The sequence below is a fragment of the Zingiber officinale genome, chromosome 5B, assembly GCF_018446385.1.
Source record: "Zingiber officinale cultivar Zhangliang chromosome 5B, Zo_v1.1, whole genome shotgun sequence".
In the NCBI taxonomy this organism is placed as follows: domain Eukaryota; kingdom Viridiplantae; phylum Streptophyta; class Magnoliopsida; order Zingiberales; family Zingiberaceae; genus Zingiber; species Zingiber officinale.
Genome location: NC_055995.1, coordinates 104,091,198 through 104,111,181, shown reverse-complemented (window position 1 = coordinate 104,111,181; position 19,984 = coordinate 104,091,198). Strand labels below are relative to the sequence as shown.

Sequence of the window (19,984 nt, the reverse complement as noted above, 5' to 3'; positions counted from 1 at the left end):
TATACAGCCTACTCGGCTGATACAATAAAAACACAACCACACAGTTATATGTAAATCTAACATCCCACTCGGCTGTACCAAAACCAAATACAACGAAAAATACAATGGACAACACATACAACTAAAAACGAAGACTGCTAGCCGGCTAGGCTTACACCACACAACAAAACAACACTCCAGAAACAAAACCGAAGCACATAGCTAAATACACAAAATTCATATACCAAAATAAAAATAAACAAAAGCGGAGACGGGTCTTCTGATGTGACGTGGGGACCGGCAAGCAGGATACTCCAAGCGACTCCATAAATAACCTGGTACCTGAAAAAGATAGTGTCCACGGGGATGAGTTCAACAACTCGGCAGATACCTAGTTGACATGTATAATAAAGTATAACAAATAGTAAAAACTATGGAGTACAGTCTCCTGGACAAAAGCTGGAAATGCACAATAGAACAAGGCTGAAGAAAACTGTACTCACCAGGGCCTCCTATCAAAATAGTCAGGTTGTCAGACCGAGAGTATCATAAATCCTATAAGTATGTCAAACATATGCATCCATCCAAATGCAGCATATAAGTGCAACAAACACAATCAGTAAATGCATCAATGCATATGATGCCAATAACATGGTCACCCCTGACGCCAGTCAGCCATCTCACACACAATGGTGAGACCGAGTGGGTAGGGCTGTGACAACCGTGCAATCTGCCATCACTGCTCCGATGAGTGACCGAGTGGACGGGATGCTGTCGGAGTACACCTATCCTCCTACCCCATATCGTAAGTGGGGGAGCACAATGCTCTCATCTCCTGGTACACAATGACGGAAAGGGATCCCTGACGTGCTACAACGCTGCATCACACTACCCATGAGCGGACCAACGGAGCATCGACAAAGCAAAACTGACGTGCTACCACGCTGCATCACACTACCCATGAGCGGACCAGCGGAGCACCGACAGAGATGAAACTAGCGATATGCTCAACAATAATGGAGTAGACTAACGCGCAGCATGCAATCATGCGAATGGTGCATGACACTAAGCATAGCAAAATCCTGAACAACATAGAAATATCCATATATATATATATATATATAATGTGTACCATAGGACAATGAACCAAACCAAAGGTACACAGTTCAGATAAGGTATAAAAACCTAGATCCTGAACATAATAAACACAAGGTTGTGTCACTACCCCTATAAGCATGTATAATCAGGTAGGTATTAACATGAAGTGCATAATAAGTAAACAAAATAAGCATGTAACAGGTATCGGGTAGTGACCAACCGAAGCAAAGAAGAACATAATCATTACTAAAGGTTATAACCTACTAAGCATATCAACATGACATTATCAAAGATAAGTCAAGGTACCCGCCTCAAATAGCAGATCCAATCCAGTCAAATCTAACGTCGAGATGCTCGTCTCGCGTCAAGGTCCTCAACCACCGTTGTTGTTGCTCAACAGCAAGGATCGTTGCTGCTGAACCTAATGTGAGTAGCTACTGGATTAAATTGCTGGACCAAGAAAACCTCACAGAGAAGAATGCTTGCTGCTGGAGTTCAAAGTTGTGCTGCTAGAAAACAAGTAAGCACAAATTCCAGATCACAGAATGAAACAACTCATAGCTGGGAACAAATTACACTGTTCGGACCAAGAACAAAAGATCCAAAACCAACAACCTTAACTTACCTCAACTGTGACCTAAATCCACCGCAAGGAAGGGATGATCAAGAACAGAGGAGAAGATCCAAGTTCTGATCTGGAAATACAATAAGAACTAATCTGAGATCTTCCTCCTAGTCCAGAACAAGAAGAAGATCTCAACAAGGACAATCAATCACACGCGATCCCTAATTCCACAGCTAGTTAAATCGCCTACCTTAAGGATCACTGCTAGGGTACAACAGTGATTCGGGACTAGGGCACAGTGGAAGGTCGGCGATGCAGTGAACCGGCGACCTGAGAGAAGACGATCGGTTCTATGTTCTTGTGGCCCATTCAGTGTCAGCGCGCAGATCCGAAGAGGGGAAGGGCGGTGGCACTGGGATCTCTACGGCGAGGGGGACGGGCGCCAGTGACTAGCTAGGGCACGAGCATAGAGGAGGCGGTCGGCGGTAAAAATCTAGGGCACAGAGAGTAGGCGCTGCTCCGTGCGGCAGAGGGAAAGGTTCGGGTGGAGGAGCCGATGGACTTCGACCGAAGGAAGGAGGAAGAGAAGTGGAAGAAGGGTCGGCATGGCTTAAATCGCGATGAAGGGGAAAGAAACCGTCGCCGGTTAGGGCTTCGGCGTCGAGCGCGCGGGGAGGAAGAAGGAAACGACTTGAGAAGAGGAAAATAAAGAAAAAAATAAAAGGAATAGAAAAAGAAAAGGAATTAAGAAAATAAACATTTTCTCGCTTAATTGGGTAGCCTAAACAGGCTTTCCCCGGGACCCAATTTTTATCCCCGTAACCGAAGTCATACAGTCTCCCAAAAATTTCCAGAAATTTTCGGAAAATTCCCATATTATTATTCTCCATTTTTCGGTATTTTACAAATGGGAATCAGATGTATGGCAGCATTGATGACAGCATAGTCTTTAGTATAAGTGGAAGATTGTTAGAGTGTATACTGAAAGTCTAGCTTTTTGTAAATATTTTATTTTGAAATAAAGAATTACATTGGTCAAATGTCTACATTTAAATACAAAGTGTAGTTGTTCAATTAATTTATATTGTAGATAACATGGTGTGTGATATCACACACAGAAGATCATGTTATCAATTTCTTATAAATTATAAACAGTTACTCATGACTAAGATGGAAAGGAACAAACCATTGGAATAGTCGTAGTGTAATTTGGTATTAGTTTATCTTGACTAATATATTACACTAGTACACTATGAGTGTATTGAGTAGGACCATTTAAGGTAAGTTCTTTTTATACTGACTTAATAAAAGAACAAGACCTTTGTTATTATGAAAGTGTGATTTTAATCCTGATATAATAATAAGCACATATATCTAGTATTTATTTCTTTAACTTATCAAAGGGTGTGATTTAGTTCGATAAATCAACAGGCCCGATAAGTTAGAAAATGATATTATTTATAGTGTGTATTGTTAATTATAGAAGGAAACTGTGTCATAGTAATCTAGATTGATGATGTCCCCAAGAGGAGCTCATAAGAATTGTCATGTAAACCCTGCAGGTGGACTTAGTCTGACATGACGATAAGGTTGAGTGGTACTACTCTTGGATCTAGATATTAATTAAGTGAGTTGTCAGTAACTCATTTAATTAGTGGGCAATCTATATCTTAAACACAGGGAGACTAACACACTCATGATAAGAAGGAGCCCAAAATATAATTTGGGATTGGTGCGGTAGTTCAATAATAATTCTTTAGTGGTATGAATTATTATTGATGAAATTAAGTTGGGTGTTCAGGGCGAACATGGAAAGCTTAATTTCATCAGGAGACCAAAACCAATTCATCCTCTCGGTCCCTATCGTAGCCTCTTATTTATAAAGTATTATATTCACTCATACACACCTTCTTACCCATCTTATGGTGGCCGACTAAGCTTAGCTTGAAGCTCAAGCAAGGGTCGGCCACATTAAGCATTAGATGGTTCAAGTAGTGGTCGGCCCTAGCTTGGAGCCCAAGCTTAGGTGGCCGGCCACATCATAATAAAAGGATTTTATTTTTTAAAATTTTCTTATGTGGAAGCCATGGTTTTAAAAGAGAGTTTAAAATTTAAATCTTTCCTTTTATAGCTTGCTATAAACGATTAAGAGAAAGGTTTGAAATCTTTCCTTTTTGTAGTTAAAAGGAAGATTTAATTTTTGATAAAACTTTCCTTTTTTGTAACCATGTTCATGATTTAAAAGAGAGTTTTAAAATTAAATCTTTCCTATTATAGTTTCTACAAAAGATTAAGAAAAGATTTGATATCTTTCCTTATTTGTAGTTTGAGTGGAAGATTTTAATTTTAAAGATAATTTTCCTATTTGAAAATAATCCACATATTTTAATAGAGAGATTTTAATTTATAAAATATCCTTTTATAACCAACCATGAAGGAAAAAATTATTAGAGAAATTTGTATTTTAAAATTTTAGGAAACAAATAAGGAATTTTTAATTTTGTGTTTAAAACTTGCCTTATTTGGAGCACATGAGGTGGCCGGCCATGATAAGGGTTAAAAGGAATTTTTAATTAAATTTTTTCCTTATTTGCCAATGGCAAGGAACATAAGGGAATTTAAATTTCCTTATTTGCCAAGATCAAGTATTATAAAAGAGAGGGTAGAGGTGTCTCACCTCATAGCACATATTCTATTGGTTCCTCTCTCTTTTCTTCCTTGGTGTGGCCGGCCCTATTCTTTTCTCTTTTCTTCTTCTTGTGGCCGAACCTCAACATCTCTTGGAGCTTTTGTGGTGGCCGGATTTTGCTTGGAGAAGAAGATAAAGGAGGCTTTGCTCCTGCATCCCTTGGAGCTTGGTTGGTGGTCGAGACTTACAATTTCTTGGAGAAGTTGCTTGGCCAAAACTTTGAAGAAGGAAGAAGAAGGGCTTGGGTGGTTCTCGTCTTGGAAGATCGTCGCCCACACGACATCCGAGATAAGAAGAGGAATACGGTAGAAGATCAAGAGGTTGTTGCATACAAAGAAAGGTATAACTAGTAATTATTTTCCGCATCATACTAGTTTTCTTTGTATAGTTTTTGAAATACCAAACGCAAGAGGCATGTGATTCTAGGTTTCGGATTTGTTTCGAATTTGTGTTTTCTTTGTTTTTTCGAATTTGTGATTCAATTGTTCCTTTTGGTTAAACCTATGGTTATATAAGGAAATTAAATATTAGATTTCATTGAAAGGCTTTGTTTAGGAAGTGGTGGATGCTCCCATACCCAAGAAGGCCTATTGCATCACCATGTTTAACCTGGAAGCCAATTTCTGAAATTAATATTTAATTAAATTTATAACATGGGTGGATTTAGATCAATAATGTTAAGCATCGTTTGTGATCCAAGTCTAAACCACTAAGATCAGATAAGTTAAATTTGGAATCAATAATGTTAAGTTCCGTTTGCGATTCCTAATTTAATTTCTAAAGAACACAATAGGTTGTTAGTAAAGGTTCAGGACTTGTACAAAATTTTTATACAGGGCAACTGGTATGATATTCCGCATAGCAACTAACATTAAAGTCGTTGCTCGACCGTTGGGGAAGACACATCTCAAGAGTGGCATTCTGGTCTTTTATTCATATTTTCCCTGCGTTCAGGAAACATACAAAATATATGTATTCACTCGCGCACCTCTCATCTGGCCATGTAAGGTTGGAGATGATTTGCGCTCCACGGCCTCTCGAACTGCCTTCCCCCCTCATCCTCCAAGTAGTATGCACTTGAGCGGAGCTTTTACACAACCTTGAAAGGTCCCGCCCATGGGGATTCGAGCTTGGGGACGTCGTCGACCGACTTCACCTTCTTCCACATGAGATCGCTGCCCCGGAAGGACCTCGGGATCACCCTACAATTATAATTTTGCTTCATCCATTGTCGGTACGTCATTAGCCGAACAGCTGCTTTAGCCCGCGTTTCGTCCACCAAGTCGAGCTCTATGAGCCTCCGTTCGGCGTTTACTTCATTGTAATAATGCACCCGATCGGATTCTACCCCGACCTCCATGGGGATGACTGTTTCACCCACGTATACCAAGTGCGAAGGGCCCACAACACACCTGGGAGCTCGTCGACCCAGCTGCCTCCGGCGTGGTCCAACCGAGCGCGTAGAACTCTGAGGATTTCCCGATTGACGACTTTGGCTTGTCCGTTGCCCTGGGGGTAGGCTACAGAGGTGAAAGCTTGTTGGATGTCATAGCTCTCGCACCACTCTCTAAGCCCCTACTAGTAAATTGTCTCCCATTGTCTTATATGAGCCGGCGTGGGATGCCGAACTGACATATGATGTTTTGCCAAACAAACTCAATGAGCATATGCTCAGTTATTCTTGCAAGCGGCTCAGCTTCCACCCACTTCGAGAAGTAGTCCACCGCGACGAGCAAAAATCTCCGCTAACCTGTCGCTATGGGGAATGGTCCAACGATATCCATGCCCCATTGGTCGAACGGGCAAGATACTGTGGGCGCCTTTATTTCCTCGGCTGGTCAGTGCGGAAGGTTATGATACTTTTGGCAGAACAAGCAGGTGGCTACCGTCCGAGTGACGTCTTCTTGGAGGGTCGGCCAAAAATATCCGGCTAGGAGTATCTTCCGAGCTAACTCAGGGCCGCCCATATGGCCTCCCTAGGAACCTTGGTGCACCTCCCGCAGAATGTATTCAACATCTTCCGATCCGATGCATTTGAGTAGGGGCCTGGAGAAGGCTGTCTTATAAAGTTGGTCCCCGACCAAAGTGAACCATCCGATCCTCTTCTTCAGCAAGTGAGCTTCTTCCTAATCGGCATGTGTAACTCCCGACCGCAAGAACTCTACCAGAGTCGTTCTCCAATCATTCGGGAAAGTCATTCCTTCCATTTGGTCAATATGTGCCACGAGCGAGACCTGTTCGATCGGCTGCCCTATGACGATTGGTGATAACGAACTAGATAATTTTGCCAACTCATCTGCTGCCTGATTATCTGATCGGGGGATCTTTTGTATAATGACTTCCTGACAGTTGGTCTTCAGCTTCTCGAAGGATTCTGCATAGAGCCTAAGTCGGGCATTGCTTATCTCGAACATCCCGAATAGCTGCTGAGCGGCCAATTGAGAGTTTGATTGGATGAGGACTTTAATGGCTCCCATATGCTGAGCTGCCTGTAAGCCGGCTATCAATGCTTCATACTCAACTTCATTATTGGTGGCGCAGTAGTCAAGCATAACGGAAAGCTACATCCGGTCTTCCCGTGGTGAGATGAGCAATATGCTGATTCTACTACCTTGCCGAGTGGACGAGCCGTCAACATATATTTTCCACGTTGCCTCCGGCTCGACAATATGTCGATTCTTGATTGCCGCTCGGGGTTGATATTGTATGTCGAATTTGCTTAGCTCGGTCGTCCATTTGATCAGTCTTCCTGATGCCTCGAGGTTGATAAGAACTGTTCCCAATGAGCTGTTAGTCAGCATGATGATTGAGTGTGCAAGCAAATATGGACGAAGCCTCCGAGCTGTGAGGATCAAAGCATAAGCTAATTTTTCCAGACCGGTGTAGCGAGACTTTGCATCTTTCAATATATGGCTTAAAATGTATACATGTTATTGCTCTTGGCCATTATGCCTAACTAGAGCCGATCAAACGGCATGTTCATTCGGCATGTTCATTGGATGATAAATAAATTCAAAGTGGCTCACCAACAATCGGCTTGGCCAATACAGGTAAGGAGTTTAGATATTCCTTAAGCTCTTCCAATGCCCGATCACACTCGGCGTCCCACTGGAATTTTGTAGCTCGACAGAGCACTTTAAAGAATGGCAGGCTCCGGTCGGATGACTTGGATATGAATCTGGACAGTGCCATGATCTGACCGGTCAGCCGTTGAGCTTCCTTCAAGTTCCAAGGTAGTGGCATGTCTTGTAACGCTTTGACTTTGCTTGGATTGGCTTCAATGCCCCGCTCGGTGGCGATATAACCCAGGAAGCGACCACTCTTCACGCCAAATAGAAACTTACTCAGATTCAGTTTTATTCCATAAGCCCTTAGCTTTCAATAGGTTTTCTCGTTATCTGCGCACAGGTCAGCAGCTCAGAAGGATTTTATTAATATTTCGTCGACATATACCTCCATGTTACGGCCGATCTACCGTTGGAACACCTTGTTCATCAGCCTCTGGTAAGTGGCTCCAGCATTCTTGAGTCTGAACGGCATGACGTTGTAGCTGTACGTTCCGTCGGTCGTAATGAAGCTGACCTTCTCCTGGTCTTCTCAGGCAAGCGGCACTTGGTGATACCCTTGGTATGCGTCGAGCATGCAGATCAGCTCGCAACCCACCATTGAGTCTACCATCTGATCTATCCTGGGTAACAGATAGAAGTCTTTTGGGCACGCCTTATTTAAATTGCCGAAGTCTATGCAGACCCGCCATTTATTGCCCGACTTTGAGACTAACATGACATTAGCTAGTTAGCTCGGGAATTAAACTTTCCTAATATGGCCAACCTCCAGCAACTTCTCTATCTCCGGCCGGATGATAAAATTTTGCTCCGCGCTGAAGTCCCTCTTTCTTTGCTTCACCGGCCGAGCGTCCGGTCAGACATGAAGCTCATGCTGAGCCACACTCGGGGAGATACCGGGAAGCTCGTGTGTTGACCATGCGAACACATCATGATTTTGTCTAAAGAAGGCGACCAACTCTGCCTTCTTCTCCACCTTCAGGTCGGCGACGATAAAGGTGGTTGCTTCCGTTCGGCTTAGGTGGATCTGAACCTCCTCCTTTTCTTCGTACACCAATATAGGAGGTTTTTCGGTTATTGGGTTCACCTCCAAGCGCGGATTCTTCCTAACGCTTCTCACTTCAGACTTGACCATCTCGACATAGCATCGTCGAGTGGCCAGCTGATCGCCTTTGACTTCTCCCACCCAGTCGTCCACCGGGAACTTGATCTTTTGGCAATATGTAAACACCACTGCCCAGAATTCGTTGAGAGCCGGTCGGCCCAAGATAACGTTGTAGGCTGACGGTGCATCCACCACGATGAAGTTTGTGGTCCTGGTTCTCCTCAGTGGCTCTTCCCCGAGCGAGATGACCAGTCGGGCCTGTCCGAGCGGTAGTACTTCGTTGCCCATAAAACCGTAGAGAGGAGTCGTCATGGCCAGCAACTCATTTCAATCGATTTGTAATTGATCGAACGCCTTCTTAAAAATAATGTTCACCAAACTCCCTGTATCAACAAAAGTTTGGTGAATAGTATAATTAGCAATTACCGCCTGAATGATCACCACGTCATCGTGAGGGATCTCCACTCCCTCCAAATCGCTGGGGCCGAAGCTGATCTCGGGCCCTTCGGCCTTCTCCCTGCTGCATCCCACGGCGTGGATCTCTAGTCGCTGAGCGTACGACTTCCTGGCTTTGTTGGAGTCGCCGTCGATCGGCCCACCGGCAATCATGCCTATTTCTCCTCGGGCGACATTGTTCCTATTTTCTTCTTCCCGAGCGGAGGGTCTATTTTGCTCGGCTGGGACTCGGGAGGGATCAACGTTATCCCTCCGCTGGTGCTGATGGTGCCGCTCGGGCGCCCTTCTTTCGTCCTCTCATCACTCGGTAGATCGTTGTCTATGTCACCAATCGGGAGTTGGAGATCGGCGGCGGTATCCCCTCGGTGTCGGTCGATTATCGATCGGTGTCAGATCGTAGCAATCATGCGTGTTGTGCGTCGTCTACCAGTGAAAGGAGCAGAACATTGGCGTCCATGTCTTGCCTCTTGTCATCTTCTGTCGACTGGAGGTCACATTCTGCACGACATGTGTCCTGACCTCCTGGTGTGGTCGTGCTCCCTCTGCTCTTGGCCCTCTGGGCGGTTGGTGGTTGCTCGACGGTCGCCGCTTGGGCGCCGGCGCGGGCTTGGCCGGCGTCTCCTTCTTCCTCGCTGCCTGGGCTTCTTCCACATTTATGTATTCATTGGCCTTCCTGAGCAGGTGGTCAAAGTCCCTGAACGGCTTCCTAATGAGCAATCGAAAGAACTCTCCTTTTAACCAACCCTTAAGTAAAGGCGTTCATCATCATCTCGGATGAGACTGAGGGGATATGCATGACTACTTAATTGAAACGCCTGATATACGCTCGGAGTGCTTCCTTAGGCCCTTGCTTTAGGGCAAAGAGGCTAACGCTCGTCTTCTGATAGCGTCGGCTGCTGGCAAAATGGTGCTGGAACAGAACTTGAAAGTCCTTGAAGCTACGTATTGATCCATCTGACAACCTTCGGAACCAGTGTTACGCTGAGCCGGAGAGAGTAGTAAGAAAGACTTGGCACTTCACCCCATCTGTATACTGGTGCAGCGTGACTGCGTTATCAAACTTATCCTGATGATCATCTGGATCAATCGTTCCATTGTATTCTCCGATCGCCGGTGGGGTATAGTGCCTAGGTAGAGGGTCACACAAGATCTCCTAAGAGAACTGTAGATTGATCCGTTCGGGCGAAGTGTGACTTCTAGGCACCTTTCCTTTTCGCGCATCCCAAACAGGAGCGTTGTCCGAAGATGACCTCCTTTCCTGGTTTTCCTGAGCTATTTCTGAGGGGGTTTAGAATAAGGTGTGATGAAAGGGGATGGGCACGAGCGGCGCTTCCCCCTGCGTGTCGGTCGGTCCTCTATTCTACCCCCATATGGAAACTGGTTCTGGTCGGTCTTCTAATCCCGCTCGTCCTCCTGCTGCTGACGTCGCCGGTTGTTGTACTAGTCGATCGGCTAGTGCCTACTGTTGCTGTTGTTCAAACATCTTCGTCGATCAGGCTTGCACGAGCATGTTCTCAACTCGGATGCAGGTTAAGCTCCCACAGACGGCGCCAAATATGATCCTGCCCGAAAGTCGATGAGATGAAAAGTTGGGGATGTGGCACTCCTGCTGACCGCCTGTAGACTCCGCCTCGACCTGCAACACAGATTACGTCAGCGCCAAGCAAGGGAGGGGTTCCCGGAGTTGGTCCTCTGACGCTTAAGTCAGTCACCGGCGATGATGTAGAAGGTGAAGCAACAACAAGAATGAACAGTAGCACGAGTAGTGTCTATTGCATACCTCCGCTAATGCTTGGATCCCCCTTTATATAGAGCTCATGTAGCGCGCGTGCATGCTCACCAAGGCGAACACACTTCCCAAAGTTTCCCCTGAAAAGACTTGTCAGTAAAGTGTCTCTGACACAATACCTAAACATGCCGAGCATATCTCTGAAGTGACAGTGGAAGCTTCCGCCGTACGATCTTCTGGTTGACTATGCCCGATATCAGCGGCACTAACTCCCAAAAGGATGTCAATGGATGACACGGGGGGTCTGTTGCTAGGCTGAGTGGAATAGTCGCTCGGTTGGGACTTCGCTGTTTCTGTGTACCACTCGCTCGGCCAGGACTTCGTTACATGTGTCGTGTCCGCTCGGCCGAAACTCCCCTGTGCTTGTGTCACGTCAGCTCGGCCTAAGTTCCACTCTGCCAATGTCGAGTCCTGCTGTCTGGCCGAGCGGGGTAGCTACTAGGCCCAGCTTTTGCATATCGTCTCCTCTTCCGTCCGGTGTCCACTACTCCATTGAGCGTCGGTCATTTGACACCTCCCTGTGTCAAATGTGGGATTGGACCGGAACCTTCTCCCTCCGGTCGGGGCATGATCGCCCGACCGACCGATGATATCTGAGCATTGACCTGATCGTTCGACCGACCGATGATATCTAAGCGTTGACCTGATCGTCCGACCGACCGATGATATCTGAGCGTTGGTCTGATCGCCCGACCGACCGATGATATCTGAGCATGGACCCGATCACCCTACCGACCGATGATATTTGAGCATTAACCACCTTAACTTTAGCTTCTACCATGATAACTATCCCCTAGGAGCTCCTCCTTATCACCGCATCATTATATATATATATATATATATATATATATATATATATATATATATATATATATATATATATTAGTTTTTTTTTGTTGTGAAGTTAATATATAATTAACTCTGCATATTAAGAATAATAATTAACAATGCTTTAGCAGAAGAAATTAAATAACTGTAATTGTATCGGTAAATTAGAGAAAAATCCCTAATGGTAATCATAACTTTGCATGCAATTCTCATGCCTACAAAACTTTGTTTTCACTCCCTGCATGTAAAGTATTACTTGTTTCAACTCCTTCATGCAAATATTGATACCTAAATTGTCCCTCAGATTTTTAGATAAAAAAGTCCAAAATTGAGTACAAAAAGTCTGAAAACGAGTATAATTCTTCTTAAAGTCAGTACTTCATATTAAAAATCGAGTATATTTTCTATCAAAATTGTCCCTCTTATTTTTTAGGTATAAAAAGTCTAAAAATAAATATAATTCCTGTTAAATTCAGCACTTTACACTATAATCCAGTACTTTATACTAGGATCGAGTATATTTTCTATTGAAATTAACCCATATTTTTTAGGTACAAAAAGTCAAAAATTGAGTACAAAAAGTCCGAAAATGAGTATAATTCTTCTTAAAGTCAGTACTTTATATTAAAAATCGAGTATATTTTCTATTAAATTCAGCACATTAAACTAAAATCGAGTATATTTTGAGGTGAAAAAAGAATCGTACTCAATTTAATAGAAAATATACTAGATTCTAATTTAATATACTGAATTTAAGAGGATTTATACTGATTTTTGGACTTTTTGTACCTAAAAATATCATGGACAATTAGATAAATATGTTTGGTTGGGGAGTGAAAAGAAAGTTTTTTATGGATGGAGGACTACATGTAAAATTATGTTTGTCAATGGGGAATGCAGGTAAATTTACCCTAATCGTATTCATGCTTAGTGCGCAGTCCGTATATATGTACGGAACACGTACATGACACGTCAGCCTTTGGTCCTTATGATCGTTATCGTCCCCCTGCCCCGTGTTTGAATCCTCGTCATGCTGACCACGGCCTTGCCGGAGAGCCCCGGCCCCGCCGGCGATACAACGCGCGGCCCACCCGCAAACTCCCCCACCGGGTGTCGGACCGGCCACCTCGGCCGCTTCAAGAGCTGCGCGTTGATGTCGTCCAGCGTCACGCCTCCGTCCACTCCACCCGGCTTCACCACCGCGAACGGGTACGCGATGCTCTTCTTCTTGCTGCATCCCCTCCTCTCGCACGCTGTATGTAATTGATTACAAGGCAAATCTTGGATTTTCTACACCAATTAGTAGTCGAAATTAGTGTTATAGCTTTCATGGATTACCTTTCAGAGTGAGTACTTTTGCATTAGAATTTGGGTCTTGGATGGCTTTTGGCTGCAGCTCTTTGAAGCACCGCAGTGACTTTCCGCAGGGCGAAGTAGAACCTTGAGACAAATTAACCAAAAAGAATTAATAAACTTCCAGAAAAAAGAAAGTTATTTAAGCGCACTCAACACAGATTAATTAAACTAATTAATTACCTGGTTCGATAGGCCTGCGACTCTGGTCGAGCAATGGATCTCCAAAATAACTCGAATTCAAGAATCCCTTAGATATCAAAATTAAAATCTCAAAACATATATAGAATAATTTAGTTCAGTTGTTATGCAATCGAAAAAGTACTAGCTAGCTACTTGGAGAATATCTTGGAGGTCGCCAGTGGTCAACGGAGCAGGGCAGTGAACATGGGAGGGCGATGAAGCCAGGCGTCGCCGCTTGCTCCGGCTGCTCCACCCGGCGACGGCGTCCTGCAGGTAGCCCGTCGAGGCCTGCGAGGACGACGCCGGGGACCCCGTCGCTGCATGCACTCATCACTATGATTACTGAATTAACAGATAATCAAACTACGCACTGGCCGATTTGGCTCCAAAATGAGCACTGTATCACTAACCCAAAGGCATGAGCTGCTGATGGAGATCACCTGCGGAGCCAAAGGTGTGTGGATCCCAATCACAATCCCATGGAGGGAATAGAAAATAGTTGTCCATGGCCATCATGTTTCAAGAACATACAACACAAGCCTGCCCTCTGCTCTCTGCTCTCTGCTCTCTGCTCTCTGCTCGTCTGAAGCTTTAACGGGTTCACCGCCAGGTTAAATAGGAGGAGGCTTTTGGGGAAAAACCGCCGACTCTTGTTAATTAGTTACGGCTTACGAGGGAGCATTCGGTCAAGGAAGAGGGAAAGTGAAAAAGAAGTTGAAAAATATATATATATATATTAAAGAGGCCAATCAAAACTAAAGCAAAGGTGGAGGTTTTGGCTCTTTCTCGTGATTCGTTATGTTCTTCCCCTTTTTTTTTATTTTGTTTTTCTCTTGTTTCCACCACATTCTTCTCAAGTCTGCGATTTCAGCTCTATTATACAACTATAACTTTAGAATTGTTTGGCTAATTTTGTGTTACAAACAAACTTTTCTCACATTTATAGCCTTGAGCAATCATTAGAGAGCAGCCGTCAATATCAGATAGCCTATTGGAACTTGAGATCGTGTAAATATTAGATTATGCCGCCATCTAGAAGCACTTGAATTTGGTAGGATCTGAACCAAAAATAACAATTAGATCCAATCATTGTAATTAATCCTTTAAAAATAACATTTAACAAGAGAAAGGCAATTTTTTTCCCCGAGTAAGGCTTTAAAGAGAAGGGGGCGTAGTTGTGAAGACTTGAGCTTGAGACATGAAGCAGGAGGCACCCTTTACGCTACCTGAAGAACTTTTTCCTCAGAACATAATAAATTAAAGCAGTCAGGGAGTTATCTTCTCCGCGTGAAGGAAAAGACAACTCGATATCATGTTTTTGCTCATTATGGAGTTTTGCTCAAGCTTATTGTGATATGGCATGAGTAGGATTCATGACTTTAGTCGAAGAGCAGCATCATTAAAGATGGAATGGTACCTTCGGACTCTGCATTACTTCCACCAAAGACAGATAAAATCCTCAGGGTTACTTTAAACTAAACAGCACCGGAGTAATCAAGCTGCTACTATGAGTCTCTAATTAAGGTGAGTTTACAATGCACAGACTCCCAGATAAAGAAGCAAGGTTTAATTAAGGCCTAATCTCTAGTAGAAATGCAAAAGGAAGAGAGTGGTTATCTAAGTCAGAAAGGAAACTTGGAAAACCATGAAGAAGAAAATGAACGTGATGGCTCCATGCCTAGGATCCAATTAGGAAATAAAACATGGAAAAAGAGGAGACAAAAAAAAAGTTGGAGCTATCTAGATTGAGAATCCTAATTGCTGGTCTTAGAGATAGGTTCAAAGAGGATGAGTTTGATGGCTCATGCAAAAGGATTAGTTTGTTGGCTCATCTCACATGTCATAGTCCTTACCTTCAAGTCTTCATTTTTTTTTTATTGTCAGGAGTCTTGTCTTTTTGAGACTTCTTCTATCTTTTGATTTTTCTTATCAACTTTGATCTTCCAAAACTTCTCTTCTATTAATTTATATCATTTTTCCATGTATCTAATTAATATTAACATACTTGGACTTCTCCATCTATCAACTTTTATTAAACTTCCATATTTGTTATTGTATGTAGACTTCTCCATTTATAAAGTATTTGATCATCTTGACATAATTGGAATTCTCCATCTGTCATTACCTATTAGACTTCATGATCTACTTAAACTTCATTATCTACTAAGTATTTGATTAATCTTGATCTACTTAAATTTTTCAACCACTACATTAGCAGTAACCTCTTAAGTCTTTTACACCTATACATTTAATAAATAAATTAGTAAACACAACATTAACCAAATTTAAACTCTTTGTTAAATACATCAAGATCACTTCATCAAACATAACCATTTGATATTGCATCAACAATTAACTTTTTCAGACTTTTTCCATCTTTTGAATTTTTTTTTTATCAACTTTGACTTCCAAAACTTCTCATCTATTAATTTCTATCAATTTGTCGAGTGTCCGATTAATATTAACCTATTTGAACTTTTCCACCTGACAACTTTTATTAAACTTCTATATCTGTTAACGCATATTGTATTTCTCCATCTACTAAATATTTAATCACCCTTGATTTAATTGAAATTCTCTATTTGTTAGTACCTATTAGACTTCACGATCTGTCAAAACTTGTTAAATTTCTTTATAACTAAGTCATTGACCAATCTCGTTCTACTTGGACTTTTCAACCACCACATTGATAGTAACCTCTCAAGTCTTTTACACCTGTACATTTGACAAATAAATTAGTAAACACAATATTAACCTAACTCAAACTCTTTTTAAACACATCAAGACCACTTCATCAAACTTGACCATTTGATATTGCATCAACAATTAACTCTAATACCTAAGTAGACTTAAGTATGCACGACTTAGATTTTGATCACAAGAAACATGAAGAGATTAAGCACGAACTAAGCAAATATAGACACGCACAACAACAAAAATGTCGATTCTTATTTCTAATCTGTCCTTTTCGGAAAGCCTCAGCGGTGGAGAAACTTCAAAAAGAATCTAAAAACAATTGATTTCAAAGTATACACAAGAATGTATGACAACAAAATAAATTAGAAACTTTTACATAGAGTTGTCGATCAAAGTAAGATGCAAAGTCACAATGTGTCGTGAGAGCGGACCCAGGAGCACAGCATGAGTAGAGTAGCGAGATGAAAATAGATTAATATCGAAACCTCTGGCTTGGGCTCCTATTTATAGAGCTCTGGTCAACAATGATGTAGCTAGTATTCAGTCTACTGGAACCCCTCCGGTCGCTTGGAAGTTACTGGCATTGCTACAAATTATATCTGATGGATAACATCGTCCATGGTCTTTGATCGACTGGATAACCTCCCGTCGCTGGAGCTTGGTCAAATCCCATCTAGACTGACTTGCCTTGATCACTGGATCTCATCACTATCGGTCGCCTGGAAGTCGTCTCTAGTTGCTTGGAAGTCATCTTTGGTCGCCCAAAAGCTACGGTCGCCCCGCTCCTCACTTCGATCACTTGGAACCTCCATACTTCGTCAGTCGAGAGTTATTCCCACCCAATCGCCCAAACTCCCTTCCGATTGCATAGAACCGTCAAAAAAATACTTCCCTACATTTGTTACATGTAATCAGTATGATATAGAATTTAAAGTTACTCATGTTGGATCAAGAAAGTGCTAGGGTGGGTGAATAGCGCGCTTCATACTCGTTCAGAAATCGTTCAAAAATAAAGTTGTGGAAGCGGGAAACTAAAACACAAAAGATAGAGACATGGCAGTTTTTAATTAGGTCGCAACCCAGTGGCTACTACTCCAAGGCCCGAAATTAGTTTGACTATTTCGGTGGGCAATCACTATCAACCTTCTTCCCTAAAGAGAAGAAGGCTCGCTTCTTTTACAAGTGAAAGGTTTGGTTAATTAGGTCGCAGCCCAGTGGCTACTACTCCAAGGCCCGAAATTAGTTTGATTGTTTCGGTGGGCAATCACTATCAGCCTTCTTCCCTAAAGAGAAGAAGGCTCGCTTCTTTTACAAGTGAAAGGTTTGGTAACAAACCTACCGACCCTTAGAGTATTTAACACAAGAAGAAGCAAGAGTAATAGAAAAAAAAACCAACTAGATTTTACCCAAGTCTAGGCTTGGTTGAGCTCGTAGCGGTGTCGTGTCGTTGTCTTGTCTTTGAGGCTTGAGCGCAGCAAAGTGTCGGAGTTCCGAGAGCGTCATGGAGCACTTGAAGAGTTAAACAGATGATGTTGAAGGTGTTTTTCTAGGCTTCTTTTACAGAGTGATCTAAGCTCTTGGATCGGTATAGGGTGCCTCCAGCAACTCCAATCTGATCCAACTTGGTTGCTAACTTGGCCACTCCAAGCGCTAGGATCCCTTCAGAGCGCCTGATCGGTTGATGAGGCAGCAGCTGGTCGAAGCTTTACCCGTGTCATGTTATCCCTTCCCATATGTCTGGATCTGCTTAGGGTGCCCAGATGCTGAGACCAACTAGGGAGTGCCATCTCATCTGGACACGGAGCTGGACTTCGGGCAACCAGGACACCTGGATGCACTAAGTGCGCCCAGAGTTCCTTTTCTGGTCAGTTTCTATACTTAGCTCCTGCATCACAATGTTAGCACGGATATATAGTAATCAGTATGATTGACAACTCTCCGAGTTGTCTAGTCTCAACTTTAGGTCTCCCATGAAACCTTAGGTTGGACTGACACCTACTACTCTCTTTCCGAGAGCGTTCTCACCACTTCACTTAGGAAAGTTTACCTGGTGTCAAACCTTGGTCCACCTGACCTATTTTGGACTTTTGCACAACTAATCTTGACCCTCGGGACTTACCACTTCATTCCATGACCCGTCTAGATTTTCCTTCTAGTATTCTCGACCCCCAGGACTTCCTGCCCGATGTCCTTGATCTGTCAAATATTTCTGCCTAGTCCATCTGACCAGAACTTCCTTGCCTAGCCTCAATTAGAACTTCCCTTGCCTAGACTTAATAAGTACCCCGAATTAGCTTTGATATTGATCGATCGAGTTAAGTTGGTCTTGTGTATATTTAATATCTTGTATCTAAGTATGTAGAAACTTAGGAATATAAATAGTCGAGTGAAAGATATAGTAAACTAGAAGGATAGCATGGAAAGGGAGTCAATGGACTGAGTACATCCGAGGGGCGATGTGCCACGGAAGAGTACACCGGTGGAGCAAAAAAAAATACATATGGCACATATGAGGGATGAGAAGCTTAGAGAAAGCTTGCTTGAGGAGAAGGCTAGAGTTGAATTCGAGTGAGCTCAACTCTGGACAATCGGAGCATCACCCAAGTGAACAGGGTCAGAAAATGGTCAACTTGAAAGTTGACCATTCGAGGCCCCTTCGATTGACTTAAGGTGCCCTGCTACTTTAAAGACTTGAGGCACCTCAGTTGATTGGAAGTGCCTCAGATGAATAGTAGCTGAGAAACCTTAGATCAATCGAGCCACCTTCGAGTGAGCTTGGAGTTGTTACTGCGGAGATAAGTAACCAAGTCCACGTCAGCCGAACTGAAGCACCTCCAATTGAACTAAGGTGCCTTCATTGGAACTGAGACGCCTCCGATAAACTGAGGTGCCTCCATTCAGCTAGATCAGTCGAATGTTGGCAAACTTCATCCAATTAGAGGTGTCCCTAGTCAACCGAGGCCCCCTGAATCGCCACGTCAGCAAAATAATCAATTTGACATATGAGCTATAAATAACACCCTAGAGTCAGTTGTAAATAACACACATGTTCTTAACTTTAGTAATTAACTATAAGAATTCAACTGCTGTAAGGGGCTTCTCTACCTCCGACCTTTGTCGAATAAGGAGTTTCTTTAGTACTTTCAATTGTCTTAGATTAACAACTACCCAGATTGTAACCAAGTAAACTTTTGGCTCTTATTTTATTTTATGTTATTATTTTTTGTTTAATTAATGTGTGTATCCTTGCTAAGCTAGAAGCAAGAGATTGAATTCTTGTTTACAAACTATTCACCTCTCTCTAGTTGGTCCACCCGATCATACAAGTGGTATCAAAGCCCAGACACCTTAAAATGACTAACCGCCAACTAAACCAATAAGAAAATGTCTAGATCAAGCATTCATCCACCGAAATTCGAGAGTAATAAGAAAATAGTTAGATCATGCATTCATCCACCAAAGTTCAAAGGGGAGTTCGCACTTTGGAAGCGCTGAATGGAAGTATATTTTAAAACCAACTTTGATATTCTTTTAACAATTAAATATGATTTTGAAGCACCCAAGGACGAGAATGGTGAAGAAAAAGAAGAGCAACTCTGGAACAAAAAGCAGCAGACTGACTTCATGCCAATGACAAAGCAAAATTCCATCTTATAATCATACTACCACCTTAGGAAGTCAATCCGATTGGTGCATATAACTCTGTAAAAAGAACTCTAGGAAAAGTTCCTAGAGCTATATGAAAAAACCTCGGAGGTCAAACTAGCAAGACGGAACCTATTCCAAAATCAACTAACCAACTTACGACTAAAAGAAGGAGAAACAATCGTATAACTACACACAAAGTTAAAAAGGTAATCACCGGGCTCAACAACCTTAGAGAAACAATAATGAACAAAGATTCACTAACGTACACATTAAACGCATTTCTAATAACCCTAGAATGGACATCAATTATAGACTCCTACTATATATCCAAGGATCTCAAGGTGAGTACTTTAGAAATTTTGTTTACAACTTTAGAACTTCATGAATCTCAATGTATAGAACTCAGAAAAGAAAAGGAACCGAAATAGAATGTAGCAGTAAAAGCCAAAAAGATCGAGTCAGATTCAGAGTCATCCCTCAACGAAAATTAAGAGGCTTATATGGTAAGAAAATTTAAAAAGTTTTTTAA

At 42.6% G+C, this 19,984-nt stretch overlaps 1 protein-coding gene across 2 annotated transcripts; it reads right to left on the bottom strand.

Moving 5' to 3' along the window:
- Positions 1–136: 136 nt before the first annotated feature.
- On the bottom strand, positions 137–13,715 carry LOC121987706. 2 transcript variants are annotated; one of them, XM_042541443.1, is made up of 5 exons: positions 13,521–13,715; positions 13,264–13,427; positions 13,111–13,177; positions 12,913–13,014; positions 137–321 (listed from the first exon to the last, which is right to left on the bottom strand). In XM_042541443.1, the coding sequence occupies exons 1-5, from the start codon at positions 13,624–13,626 to the stop codon at positions 152–154; spliced, it is 609 nt and encodes a 202-aa protein (XP_042397377.1). In that variant the 5' UTR covers positions 13,627–13,715; the 3' UTR covers positions 137–151. The 2 variants fall into 2 exon arrangements, with proteins under 2 accessions (XP_042397377.1, XP_042397376.1); XM_042541442.1 differs by lacking the exon at positions 137–321 and adding an exon at positions 12,401–12,827.
- Positions 13,716–19,984: the final 6,269 nt, after the last annotated feature.